The 13,814-nt window shown below is 46.7% G+C and overlaps 1 protein-coding gene across 1 annotated transcript in view; it reads left to right on the top strand.

The window, feature by feature from the left end:
• Positions 1–12,309, top strand: part of KNTC1 (kinetochore associated 1) — a 552,295-nt gene extending 539,986 nt beyond the window's left edge. The window contains exons 63-64 of the mRNA XM_040347334.1: positions 9,213–9,303; positions 11,884–12,309. Coding sequence (XP_040203268.1) covers positions 9,213–9,303; positions 11,884–11,910 — 118 coding nt within the window. The 3' untranslated portion in view covers positions 11,911–12,309. The remainder of the gene's footprint in view (positions 1–9,212; positions 9,304–11,883) is intronic.
• The last annotated feature ends 1,505 nt before the right edge of the window (positions 12,310–13,814 follow it).

The following is a 13,814-nucleotide window of genomic DNA, read 5'->3' as shown; positions in this document are numbered from 1 at the left end:
GCAAAGTAGAGTGTCCTGACTTGCCTGCTCGCCCCCTCAAGAGGCTTTCTCTACACCAGGGAGAAAGCCTTGCATTACTGTGTGTAGTTACAGACCGAAGAACAGGAAGTGAGCATTTCTCAGAAGAAATAAGGACATTTAAAAGCAAAATCGAAGGATGAGGTAAGTGAAGGAGGACTGCACTATGGTAAAGGAAGCTATTTAGGGATTTTTTTTTTTTACCTTTACAACCTCTTTAAGTATGATTATATAATTTAAGAGTGGGCATAGTTTACTTGCGAACTCCTAATGTTGTATTAGATTGCACTGGTTTTCATTAGAGTGTGTTAAGAAGTGTGCAGATAAAGTAATACTTTGCGGTAGAGGTGCGCATATTCACTGGTCTCACGATTTGATTAGATTACGATTATCTGGCCAACGATTCAATTTGATTACGCGATGCATCATGATTTCTGACAAGCTCCCACTTCTGCTTGGGCCGCCCTTCCTCTCTGCAATCTTCTGGGACACATCACAGGATGGCGCAGTGAGACATACGCACCCGGCTGTGAACCCTTTACAGCCGGATGCCCACAGTAGTATTGCCAGCGCCTTGGACAGGCGGGGGAGAGAATGGAGGGTTTGGGTGGCCACATTGCTGGATTGTGGGACAGGTGAGTGTTTTTTTTTGCGCACACTCGTGGAATGGCGACAAACGACGGTACCTAAAAATTTCCATAGGTGAAGCTTTAAAAAAAATAACGGTTACCAGGTTAGAGTTACTGAGGACGTCTAGTGCTAGAATTATTTCTCTCGCTCTGACTATTGTGGCGATATCTCACATGTGCGATTTAAACACTGTTTACATATGCAGGGGCAACTTGCGTATGCATTTTCTTTGCTGCGCAAGCTCGCGGGGACGGGCGCTTTAAAAAAAAAAAAGGATTTTTAATAACGGCTTACTTGTAAAATCCTTTTCTTGGAGTACACCATGGGACACAGAGCCTCTTTTCATTACATAGTGGGTTGTATGGTCACCAGAGGTGATTGGACACTGGCACAACCAATGAAGACAAGTTCCCCTCCATATAACCCCTCCCCTGAGGAAAGTACCTCAGTTTTGTAGCAAAGCAGTAAGGTTCCCATAAGAAGGGGGGACCTCTGTGTCCTGTGGTGTGCTCCAAGAAAAGGATTTTACAGGTAAGCTGTTATTAAAAATCCTATTTTCTTTATCGTACACCATGGGACATAGAGCCTCTATTTATTCCATAGTGGGACATCCCAGAGCAATGCTCAATGAAGGGTGGGAGACACAGATCAAGCAGGCCTCTTACGGACAAAATGCCCTATACTGCTGCCTGCAGCACACTACACCCAAAGGCAGCATCCTCATGTCCTTTCACATCTACTTGATAGAATTTGGTAAATGTATGGACTGAAGACCAAGTAGCAGCTTTACAGATCTGAGCCATCTAAGCCTGGTGATGCACTGCCCATGAAGCACTTATTGCCCTGGTAGAGTGCGCCTTAACTGAAAAGGGAGGATTCTTGTTAAACCATAAGCTTGAATAATTACACCTAGAAATGGTGGATTTTGATGCCGCTTGGCCCTTCCTGGGACCATCTGGCACAATAAACAAAACATCTGTTTTGCGTATCTGGGTAGTTGCCTGCAGATAAACTTTTACTACATCTAGAGAGTGCAATAACTTTTCCCCCGCTGACCCAGGCTCAGGAAAAAGGGAAAGCAAAACGATGTTTTGATTTAAATGAAATGCCGATACCACCTTTGGAATAAAGGTAGGATGGGGGCGTAGTACAATGTTGTCCTTGTGACAACCTAAATAAGGCTCTTTTGTAAGAAAGAGCTGCTAATTCTAATACTCTTCTAGCCGAAGGAATAGCAATCAAAAAGGCCAATTTCCTGCTCAAAAGAATCAGAAATATGGCGGATAGTTTCAAAAGGCTGCTTTTGCAAGACTGACAATACTAAGTTCAAATCCCAGGGACATAAGGGAGGCTTGATTAGGTAGGTTTATCCGCAGTACTCCCTGAATGAATGCCCGGACTAGGGAATGAGATGCCAAAGGTCTCTGAAAAAAGACTGATATTTGACCCTTGATGGTACTCGGGGCTAATTTGATATCCACTCCTAATTGGCAAAAGGCGAGAATCCTATGCCTTCCAGACTGTAGTAGAAAAGACAGGTGGCTGGCTTTCTAGCGTTAATGAGTGTAGCAAGAACTGGACCTGAGAGGCCTTGTTTCTTTAAGATGTAGGTCCCAGTAGTCAGACCGTCAAATTTAGCTTCTGTAAGGAAGGATGGAACACTGGACCCTGTGACAGCAGATTGTGACGTAGTGGAAGAACCCACTACGCCACGTTCCTACCGCCAATTTATGATCTCGGCGTACCAGGGTCTCCTGGGCCAATTCGGGGCCACTAGGAGTACTGGTATTTCCTCCTTCTTGATCTTGCACAGCAATCTCTGTAAGAGAGGGATCGGAGGGAATGCATAGACCAGTGAAATCTGATCCCAAGGAATTATCAGAGCATCTGTTCCGTAAACCAACGGATCTCTCGTCCTGCACACAAAGTTGTCCAACTTCCTGTTGAGCCTGGATGCTAGCAGGTCTACATCCGGGATCCCCATCTCTGGCATATTGCCTGAAAGACATCTTTGTGGAGAGACCACTCTCCTGAAGACAGTTGCTGGCGACTTAGTCCGCTTGCCAGTTCTCTACCCCTGGAATGATGATTGCAGAAAGACATGTTCCATGTCAAATTCCGATTCACCTACTGGGCATCCCGACTCCGGGTGCCTCTTTGGCTACTGCAGTAGCATTGTCGGATTGAATCTGAACAGGGTGACCCTTTAACCTGTATGTCTAGGTTCTAAGGGCTAAGTATACTGCCAGATTCTCCAGTATGTTGATGGTCAGGCTCTCTTCAGATTTGGCCCAGGTACCCTGGGCTGAAGCTTCTTCTAACACTGCTCCCCAGCCTAACCGACTGGCATCCGTAGACACCACCTTCCAGATGACTGGGAGAAAGGACCTTCCTTTCCACAAGTTCTTGGGCCCATATTCTCTCTAAAAATTCGCGGGCTGCGCTTAAGGCACTTACACTCCGCTGTCCCAACTTACAGGAGCAAGTGTTGTATTCCCCAAACACTTGCTCCGTAAGTTGGGACGGCGGAGTGTAAATGCCCCGTCGTAGCCTGGCGGATCTCCAAGGGGGCGGCTTGTATTCAAATTAAGCGCGCCCCGATTCTAATGAACTGCGCATGCGCCGGGCTTCAAAAAGCCCAGTGCGCATGCTCCAGTTCTCGGCGGAAAACGTCAATGACGCCGACGTGTGCGTCATTGACGTAAAGTCGTATTCAAGAACGACTTACGGAAATGACGTACCCGACGAAAAAACACGACGCGGACCCGACGCCATCCGTAACATGGCCTACGTGGGACTTGCGGAAACTTACTCCTCATATAGCAGGAGTAAGTTTCCGCTTACGCAAACGACGTTAGCGACGGTTACGCGACGCGAACTCGTTCGGGAATCGGCGTAGAAGGATCATTTGCATACGCAAATGAGTCCTTCACGTAAATGCCATCTAGCGGCGGCCGGCGTCATTACATTTAAGATCCGCCAGTGTAAGTGACTTACAGATGGCGGATCTTAAGTGTATCTATGCGAAAATGATTCTAAGAATCAGTCGCATAGATACACGGGCCAAAAAAGGGAGATACGATGGAGTATCCTGAGATACTCCATCGTAACTTCTATGAGAATATGGCCCTTGGTCTTTAACCACCAACTGAAGCTTTGTCGCACCTGCGGAGATGGGCGCATGGGTAAATCCAGAGCTTGGCTTTTCCTGTTCCAAGCAGCTAGAATATTGCTCTACAGTAGTCTCGAATGAAACTGGGCATAAGGAACAGCCTTGAAGGAGGCCACCATCTACCCTAATAACCTCAGAGGCGGATTGATGTTCCTTTTTTCACCCTGACCTTATAGATCAATTCTCTTAAAGACTTAATCTTTGGCTCTGCCAGGAATACTCTGCTTTGGGTTGTGTCTATGATCATGCCCAGATACTCTACCCTTCTTTGGGCTTGCAGGGAGGATTTCTGTAGGTTTATGATCCATCCTAAATGCTCTAAGTATTTTACTGTATTGAGCACTGCGTGATCTAATCCTGCCACCCCCCGCCACTGCTATGCCCCATGCCCTCAGCTTTGCCAACAGAGGAGCCATAACCTTTGTAAATACTTGGGGGGCGGTTGCCAAACCAAAGGGCAGAGCCACAAACTTGAAGTGGCGATCTTCTACCGCAAACCTTAGGAATTTTTGGTGAGCGGGATAGATGGGCACATGTAGGTATGCGTCTTTGATGTCTATCGTCACCAAGAATTCTCTGCCTTGTAGGGTGGCGACCACAGATTGGATAGTTTCCATTCGGAAATGGCGAATGTTCAGAAGCCGATTCAGAGATCTTAGATCCAGGATGGGTCTCGCGTCTCCATTTGATTTTGGAACCACAAAGAGGTGTGAGTAAAAACCTAAACCCTGCTCCTTTAGGAGTACTTCCCTGATTTACCCCTTGAGACCTTAAGTGATCCAATCCTTTGAAGAAGGATTTTCTTTTTAATGGAGAGCCTTGAACTTCGGAACCGGTAAGGAGGGATCTCTCGAAATTCCAGCTTGTACCTTAGGGATACTGCGGAAATGATCCTGAATCTCTGTCTGCCTTGCCGCTGAAAACTGCCGAAGCCGCAACCCCCCCCCACTCGACCGAGCGGGGGCGCCTCTTCATAAAAAGGCTGTGGGGTTTTGCTTGTTCGCTTTTGAACCCCACGGTTTCTTGTTCTTCTGAGCCTGGTTTTCTTTAGTCTTTGTGGCTGGCTGAAAATGCAGTCGCCACTGGCTGGAGGCAGATCTTCCAGGAGTCGGTGAGATAGAACGTTTAAAACAAGGACGCTTGTTTTTCTTCTTCTCTGGCAAAAGGGTAGTTTTACCGCTCGATATCTTTTGGATATGTTTTTCCAAATCATCCACAAAGAAGCGTTCACCATGGAAAGGGAAACTGGCCAAAAGTATTTTGCATGTAGCTTCTGCTGACAAATGCTTTAGCCAAAGAATCCTGTGCATATGCACCAGCTGGAGCGTAAGGTGAGATGCCTGTTGGATAGAATCAATAATGGCATCCACTGTGAAACCTAAGGCCCTAGGCATATTCTCCCAAAATGTGATCTTCTCCGGAGGCAGTTCTTTCAACCCCTGTTTCACCTGGTCCTTTAAGACCTGACACATACCAACTGTCGCTACAGCAGGCTGGGTTACTGCGCCCGTCAGGAGAAAGGAAGACCTTAATAAAGATTCCAACTTCTTCTCAGAAGGATCTTTAAATACCTGGGCATTGTCCACCGGACAAGTTGGGCTTTTATTTACACAAGAAATAGCTGCATCCACAGAAGGTAGACTCCACTTCTTGGTAAACTTGTCCTTCATAGGATAAAGAACTTCAAACTTCCTTGGAGGAGAAAAACGCTTATCTAGGTGTTTCCAGTCTGCGTAAATCAGATTCTCCAATAAAGGATGGATCGGAAAGGCACAAGCAGCCAGCGGGGATTTTAATGAACTTAGATAGTCAATTCAGCAGAGGGTAATCTGAATGTAAAGCGTACTGCTTCATCATAACTCTGCACCTGTAACTTTAGAACCTGGAAATCAGAAAAAGGTTCTTCTGATATTACTGATCCCTCTGAGTTTTCATCCCCTGATGGGGCCTCATCCTTCTCAGATTTCTCTGAAAGGAGATCCAAAACAACAGAAGGAGATCTGCTTTGCTTTTTGTCCTTTTGTGAGGACTTTGCAATTAACACAGCGATTCTCCCTTCTAAGTTGTTCAGGGCTGTTGCCAAAGTGTCCTCAGTGACATATGCAGGCATCGGCACCACAGAAGAGGCTGCTACTCCTGATAGAGGTAATGGCTCATCCTGTATAGGTGCGTCAGGTATTACAGGAGAGGAAGGTACCGAGCAGGCACGGCTAGAGCCCCCTGTCTCAGGCGGCGATGCTTTTTTGTTTTTAGTCCCAGAAATTCTTCTTTGGGAAGACCTATTGCCAAGCAAAGCCAAGGTACCAAAAAAATGCATATACTACTGTGCTAGTTTAGCAATCTACATATAAGTATGCAATTAATAACACACAGGTTCATGCTAGAGTAGATGTCTGTCTATGGGAGTGCTCAGCCAACCACATGGGGATCTTACGTGTCCTTATGCTGCTTTCTGCCATCAAGGAAGCTCCAGGCCTGTGAGGCTCCTTTTAAATTACTTCCTGTATGATTAGCCATAGGGAAATGGCATGCCCGTGTGCGCACCCATGCACACTCATGAGCTCAGGCATGAGGGAAAAGCCTCCTGACACTTGCCTGAAAGGAGGGGGAAGACATCCGTCCCAGGCAGAGCTTGGCAGCGGAAGGAGTGTGCTTGTCTGGAGAACTGACACTGTTCTGGAGCATGGTGAGTGGAACTCTGCTCTTTACTCCGCCCAGTGGTGGCCGAAAATATGACACCTACTCCAAAATTAGGAAAGGTCCTTAAGTTAAAAATGTAGGACTCTTTCCTGGCTTACCTTGTCCCTGCCGCAGGTTTTCTGCCAAGCAGAACCAATCTTCCCCCGTCATGGCGGGGTGTGTGTGCCAACCTTCAGGGATATGGGTTCATACTTAAGGGAAGCCTCTTCCCTGGGCCTTGTAAAAGACTCTGCCAGGACTTTAAGCGTATAGAGTGAAGGTGCTGGACCCTAGAGCCCAGTCCTCCGAAGAGAGACATTACAGGCAACACCTTGTCCATGGGGCCTGGATACCATCCAGTTTTGGTGTAAAATTTTAGACGTCTTTGGACCCGAGAGTGTAGCTCTTTTACCCTCCAAGGGCTTCTTTGGCAGAGCTTCCTTCAGCACATCCTACTCGCCAACACCTTAGACACTGGCGAAAAAACTGAGGTACTTCCCTTAGGGGAGGGGTTATATGGAGGGGAACTTGTCTTCATTGGTTGTGCCAGTGTTCAATCACCTCTGGTGACCATACAACCCACTATGTAATGAATAGAGGCTCTGTGTCCTGTGGTGTACGATAAAGAATTTGTTTTATTTTTTTATTTTTTTACATTGTGGTTTTTTAAAAAAAAAAATGATCACTTTTATTGCTGTCACAAGGAATTTACGGAGGGATCGGGGGTCTAAAAGACCCCAAACCCCTCCTTTGCACTTCAAAGTATTCAGATCGCCAAAAACTGTGATTCTTAATGTTTATTTTTTTAAAACCGGCGCCATTGACAGCCGAGTAAACCAGACAGTAAGGGTCCCCAGAGAGCCTCCCTACTTACATCAAGGTCCCCAGAGATCCCCTCCTTACATCAGGGTCCCCAGAGAGCCCCCCTCCTTACATCAGGGTCCCCAGAGAGCCCCCCTCCTTACATCAGGGTCCCCAGAGAGCCCCCCTCCTTACACCAGGGTCCCCAGAGAGCCCCCTCCTTACACCAGGGTCCCCAGAGAGCCCCCCTCCTTACACCAGGGTCCCCAGAGAGCCCCCCTCCTTACACCAGGGTCCCCAGAGAGCCCCTCCTTACACCAGGGTCCCCAGAGAGCCCCCCTCCTTACACCAGGGTCCCCAGAGAGCCCCTCCTTACACCAGGGTCCCCAGAGAGCCCCTCCTCACATCAGGGTCCCCAGAGAGCCCCTCCTCACAGAGCCTCCCTACTTACCTCAGGCTCCCCAGAGAGCCTCCCTACTTACCTCAGGGTCCCCAGAGAGCCTCCCTCCTTACATCAGGGTCCCCAGAGAGCCCCCTCCTTACATCAGGGTCCCCAGAGAGCCCCCCTCCTTACATCAGGGTCCCCAGAGAGCCCCCCTCCTTACATCAGGGTCCCCAGAGAGCCCCCCTCCTTACATCAGGGTCCCCAGAGAGCCCCCCTCCTTACATCAGGGTCCCCAGAGAGCCCCTCCTCACATCAGGATCCTCAGAGAGCCTCCCTACTTACCTCAGGGTCCCCAGAGAGCCTCCCTACTTACCTCAGGGTCCCCAGAGAGCCTCCCTCCTTACATCAGGGTCCCCAGAGAGCCCCCCTCCTTACATCAGGGTCCCCAGGGAGCCCCCCTCCTTACATCAGGGTCCCCAGAGAGCCCCCCTCCTTACATCAGGGTCCCCAGAGAGCCCCCCTCCTTACATCAGGGTCCCCAGAGAGCCCCCCTCCTTACATCAGGGTCCCCAGAGAGCCCCCCTCCTTACATCAGGGTCCCCAGAGAGCCCCTCCTCACATCAGGATCCTCAGAGAGCCTCCCTACTTACCTCAGGGTCCCCAGAGAGCCTCCCTACTTACCTCAGGGTCCCCAGAGAGCCTCCCTCCTTACATCAGGGTCCCCAGAGAGCCCCCCTCCTTACATCAGGGTCCCCAGGGAGCCCCCCTACTTACATCAGGGTCCCCAGAGAGCCCCCTCCTTACATCAGGGTCCCCAGAGAGCCCCCTCCTTACATCAGGGTCCCCAGAGACCCCCCCTTCTTACATCAGGGTCCCCAGAGAGCCCCCCTCTTTACATCAGGGTCCCCAGAGAGCCCCCCTCCTTACATCAGGGTCCCCAGACATCCCCTCCTTACATCAGGGTCCCCAGAGAGCCCCTCCTTACATCAGGGTCCCCAGAGAGCCCGTCCTCACATCAGAGAGCCTCCCTACTTACCTCAGGGTCCCCAGAGATCCACTCCTTACATTAAGGTCCCCAGAGATCCCCCTCTTACATCAGGGTCCCCAAACAGCTGACTGCAACAGTGTACAAGCAGAGTGAAAGTGATACTAATACCTGCCTGGGTCAGAGGCCCCTCTCTTCTCCACTTTATACACTGACACCAGAGAGAGTACTACAAGCCCCAGGGAGATCCCACCGCCCACACAGGCACCCTAGAGCTGCCGATCGCTGCCTTCCACCTCTCCACACTGCACTCTAAACGGCCAGCCAGAGGTGCAGGGGGAGATGCCGGGTCTTGGGGGAAGAGCCCAGTCGCAAATGCGACGGCAGCAACCCCTAAAGTTTTGCCACTGCGTGTATTTCTGAAATGAAAGAACATTCCATACTGAACACCAATAATGAAATATATGCCTTCTGGAAAGCCTAAGTGAAGAATGAAAATGATGATGTTTGTGGCTTATACGTTTTTTTGTTTTTTTTTTTAGTTTAGATGATGCTGCCGAACTTGTAATAGAATGCCTATATCGTCGTGGAAAACCTTACCCAAGAGATGCAACATCCCTGGACCTTGTGAAGGTATGACAGTTGAAGCCATAGTTCACCTTTTACCAAAACACTGCCTACTCAGATAAGGGCCGTCTGTAGATGACAAAGTGTGCAATTTTGTCCAAAGTTTATTAATTTTCTTGCTATAGGTGTAGGCTATTTACTTACCTCATGAAGCCTAACTAAAAAACAAACTCCCAGAGATTGCATTATTCCATCCTTCCTTGTTGCTAGGACTTTGCTAAGGGACTCACAGCTGTTACTGCTCACCTCCACATCACAGGAACAAGCTGCTTCTCTGACCTTCTCACATGCGTTTTCTCTCCCCTCATGCAGTAGCTCTGAGCTCAGCATTTGAGAGCGTGATCACGCCTGTGATGGTGGAGGTGAGCTGTAATGGATGCGAGTCTCTTAGCAAAGTCCTGGCAACAAAGCAGGACAAGGATATGTCCTCTCTGGTCATTTTTGCAGACAGGCTTCATGAAGTACATAAATGGCCTACATCTATAGCAAGTAGGGTTGTCCCGATACCAGTGCTGTGAGCCAGGCTTCAGTCTGTGTGTCACTGCCTCCCTGTCACAGCCATGCCTACAGCATTACGGGTGGGGGGGGGGGTCTGTATTGTAGGAGGGGGGTGTGTCTTTATTGTAGCGGGGATCTGTATTGTTGGGGGGGTCTATATTGTAAGGGGGAGGTCTGTATTGTAGGGGGAGGGGGGTCTGCACTGTAGGGGGAGGGGTCTGTGTAACACTCATCTTGGTACACCCTGCACTCCGCTGCAGTAAGCAGCAGCAGACATCTTGTTACACCCAGCCTGAGCTATATGGGCTGGGTGTAACAAGATGTCTGCTGCTGCTTGCTGCAGCGGAGTGCATGGTGCACCAAGATGGGCGTTGCAGCATTTATTTTTATAAATTCAGTGTCATTTTTTGCAGCATGCCAGTCACCTATCAGTGCCCACAAGTGCCACCTATCAGTGCCCACAAGTGCCACCTATCAGTGCAATTAGTGCCACCTATTAGTGCCCATCAGCGCCAGTCAGTGCCCATAAGTGCCACCTATGAGTGCCAGCCACCTGTCAGTGCCACCTATCAGTCCCCATCTGTCAAACTGCCACATGACATTGAAAAATTAGTATCGGTATTCGTTATCGGCGAGTACTTGGAAAAAAGTATCGGTACTTGTACTCGGTCTTAAAGTGGTATCGGGACAACCCTAATAGCAAGGGTATTATTTTATATATATATATATTAGTTGCAAGAAAAGTATGTGAACCCTTTTGGAATGATATGGATTTCTGCACAAATTGGTCATAAAATGTGATCTAATCTTCATTTTAGTCATAACAATAGACAATCACAACTAATGACACACAAATAATTAAATGTTACCATGTTTTTATTGAACACACCATGTAAACATTCACAGTGCAAGTGAGGTGTCAGCCAACTGGAGTCCAATCAGTGAGATGAGATTGGAGGTGTTGGTTACAGCTGCCCTGCCCTATAAAAACATACACCAGTTCTGGGTTTGCTTTTCACAAGAAGCATTTCCTGATGTGAATGATGCCTCGCACAAGAGCTCTCAGAAGACCTACGATTAAGAATTGTTGACTTGCATAAAGCTGGAAATGGTTATAAAAGTATCTCCAAAAGCCTTGCTGTTCCTCAGTCCACGGTAAGACAAATTGTCTATAAATGGAGAAAGTTCAGCACTGCTGCTACTCTCCCTAGGAGGGGCCGTCCTGTAAAGATGACTGCAAGAGCACAGCGCAGACTGCTCAATGAGGTGAAGAAGAATCCTAGAGTGTCAGCTAAAGACTTACAAACGTCTCTGGCATATGCTAACATCCCTGTTAGCGAATCTACGATATGTAAAACACTAAACAAGAATGGATTTCATGGGAGGATACCACAGAGTAAGCCACTGCTGTCCAAAAAACATTTCTGCATGTTTACAGTTGAGTTTGGAAGAAACACACAACACTATGTGTGGAGAAAAAGAGGCACATCACACCAACATCAAAACCTCACCCCAACTGTGAAGTATGGTGGTGGGGGCATCATGGTTTGGGGCTGCTTTTCTGCGTCAGGGCCTGGATGGATTGCTATCATGAAAGGAAAAATGAATTCCCAAGTTTATCAAGACTTTTTGCAGGAGAACTTAAAGGATCACTAAAGGTAAATATTTTTTTAGCTAAATAGCTTCCTTTACCTTACTGCAGTCCTGGTTTCATGTCCTCATTGTTCGTTTTTGCTTTGAAGTTGCTGTAGTTCTGCTGTGATCTCCACACTTCCTGCTTGCGATCAGCGATCCCCGCTGAGCAAACGAAGGTTCATGGGGCGGATCATTACTGATCCGCCACGTGTGAAAGGGCCCTTAGATGAAGATCAGATCACATTTTTATGACCAATTTGTGCAGAAAGCCATATCACATACTTTTTTTCTTGCCATTGTATATATGGACAAAGCTAAGAGTTTGTTTACTGCACAGTTAATACCTATATTTATTTTCTAATGCCAGAATTATACTTGCTTTTGTTATTGCCCGATTATACTATGGAATTAAGTGGTAATTTATTTACAATAACTTTTTTTTTTTTTCTACAGACTTTTCTACGGGACCAAACGTCTTAAAAATATGTGTTTTCAATAAGCACAACAGTGGAGCCAGGATATTATTTCTGTGGTTTGCTGTCCATGAAAAATGTTACAAAAAATCATTAAAAAAAAAAAAAAAAATCAAGGCATCACTTAATATGAAGTTTATTATTCCAGGTTTTAATGCTTGTACGTGCACCTTCCCATGGATAGATTGTGTGTATGTAAGCTTTTCTCCATATACATTTTTTGTTTGTAATCTCGTTGTACGTTATACATCATTTACTAGAATTGTTTGACAAACAGCATAGTCACTTGTATTATTTCAAAGAAGCTTTATTTTACACAGCGGAATAAGTTTTATGTTTGTTTGTTATAAGGTTTTATATGTTTATCTCTTAAATCGGTTTCAATAAAGATTGGTTGTCAAAAGTATCTCATTCATTCATTTATAATTAGCAGGTGGTTGGAATAAAGGTACAATGATTTCCAACTGAGTCTCCATATCTCTGTGTGTATGTATTGTATACAAAACTTAGGTTAATAGTCTGATCCTTGATCATACACATGGTACCCTACCTAAGTTTACCAAAGCCTGGTCAGGGAAGCTAGGGATAGGCATATCGGATGAGGACTGGCACAAGGCCTTTCTATTTACTCATAAGTCACCTATCTCAAGCTGGTATCCAGGTGGTATAGAGTTCCAACTAATATTAAGGTCATGTTTCCCTCTGCCACCGACGTCTGCTGGAGATGTCACTCTGAGAAAGGCACCTACCTCCACATTTGGTGGGAATGCACAGAGATCTGCCCGTTCTGGGTACAGATTTTTCAAATCTACACCGAAATGTATGATAAACCACTAACGCCCTCCCCCTCCATTGCCCTACTATCTTTACTCCCTGGCTCAATAAAAGCCCAGAAGGCTAGCCTCTTGAATTTTTTTTCTCAGTGCAGGTAGGCAATTAATTCCTAGACACTGGAAAACCACCCCCCCCCATCCCTTTTAGAATGGGTAAGTGAGATCAAAAATATCATGCTTATGAAGGAGATGCATGCCAAAGCCTTGGATAAATGGGACAAATTCTCTAACACCTGGACATTTGGAGGCATTACTCCACGTCTGAGAAATTGAAACATAGAATCTCGGCGATAAAAATCCCCCATGAGCCCAACCACAATAACACTTAGAAACCCTATTTGTGTCATCCCTTTTGAGCGGTGCTTGCTGTCTCCCCACACCCCCACCTCTCCCCTTCTCTCATCTATACTCTCTTCCCTTTTTATGTCTCTCCTCTTTTCTTGCTACCTTCCTCTCTCTTATCTACACCTTCAACTCGGTTGAACGTTACTTCATTTTGGAAATACAAGTATTCTAATTCTCTACCTGTGAACACAGGCACTACTCAATGCCATGCAAATTGTCATAAATGTATACCTATATTTGTGCACCCAGAAGTACTGGATACTGGTTTCCACACACTTCCCTATTAATGGGTCGATGATAAACCTTACATTAACGTAAACAACACTTAAGACGGTATCCCCAGCCCATAAGACACGGTTTTGCTCCCACTGGGGTGTCTGGGCTGGCAGGAACCACGTATGGAACGCCACAAGTTTCATACACTGATTCAAATGGTATTGACATGTCTTCGACGTATTCATGTATACTATCTAGGACACATTGTTAACAATTATACAATCCAAGCTTATTACACCAGTGTGCCTACTGGTTCGCACTTTGTCATATCTCTGTGTATTTTGTTTTGCCAAGACAATAAAAACCTATTGAACCTAAAATTTAGGTTAATTATACGAATGCAACCCTGGCTGGACTTAAAATTGTAGAATGCTCAGGGGAAAAAAGCACACATATTGTACTGCACCGTGACTTTATTAGTTAAACATGTCAATGAAAAGTGTGCCAAGTCCTCCCT

Source organism: Rana temporaria, chromosome 1 (genome assembly GCF_905171775.1).
Source record: "Rana temporaria chromosome 1, aRanTem1.1, whole genome shotgun sequence".
Lineage (NCBI taxonomy): Eukaryota > Metazoa > Chordata > Amphibia > Anura > Ranidae > Rana > Rana temporaria.
This window is presented reverse-complemented; position numbering and strand designations above follow the sequence as displayed.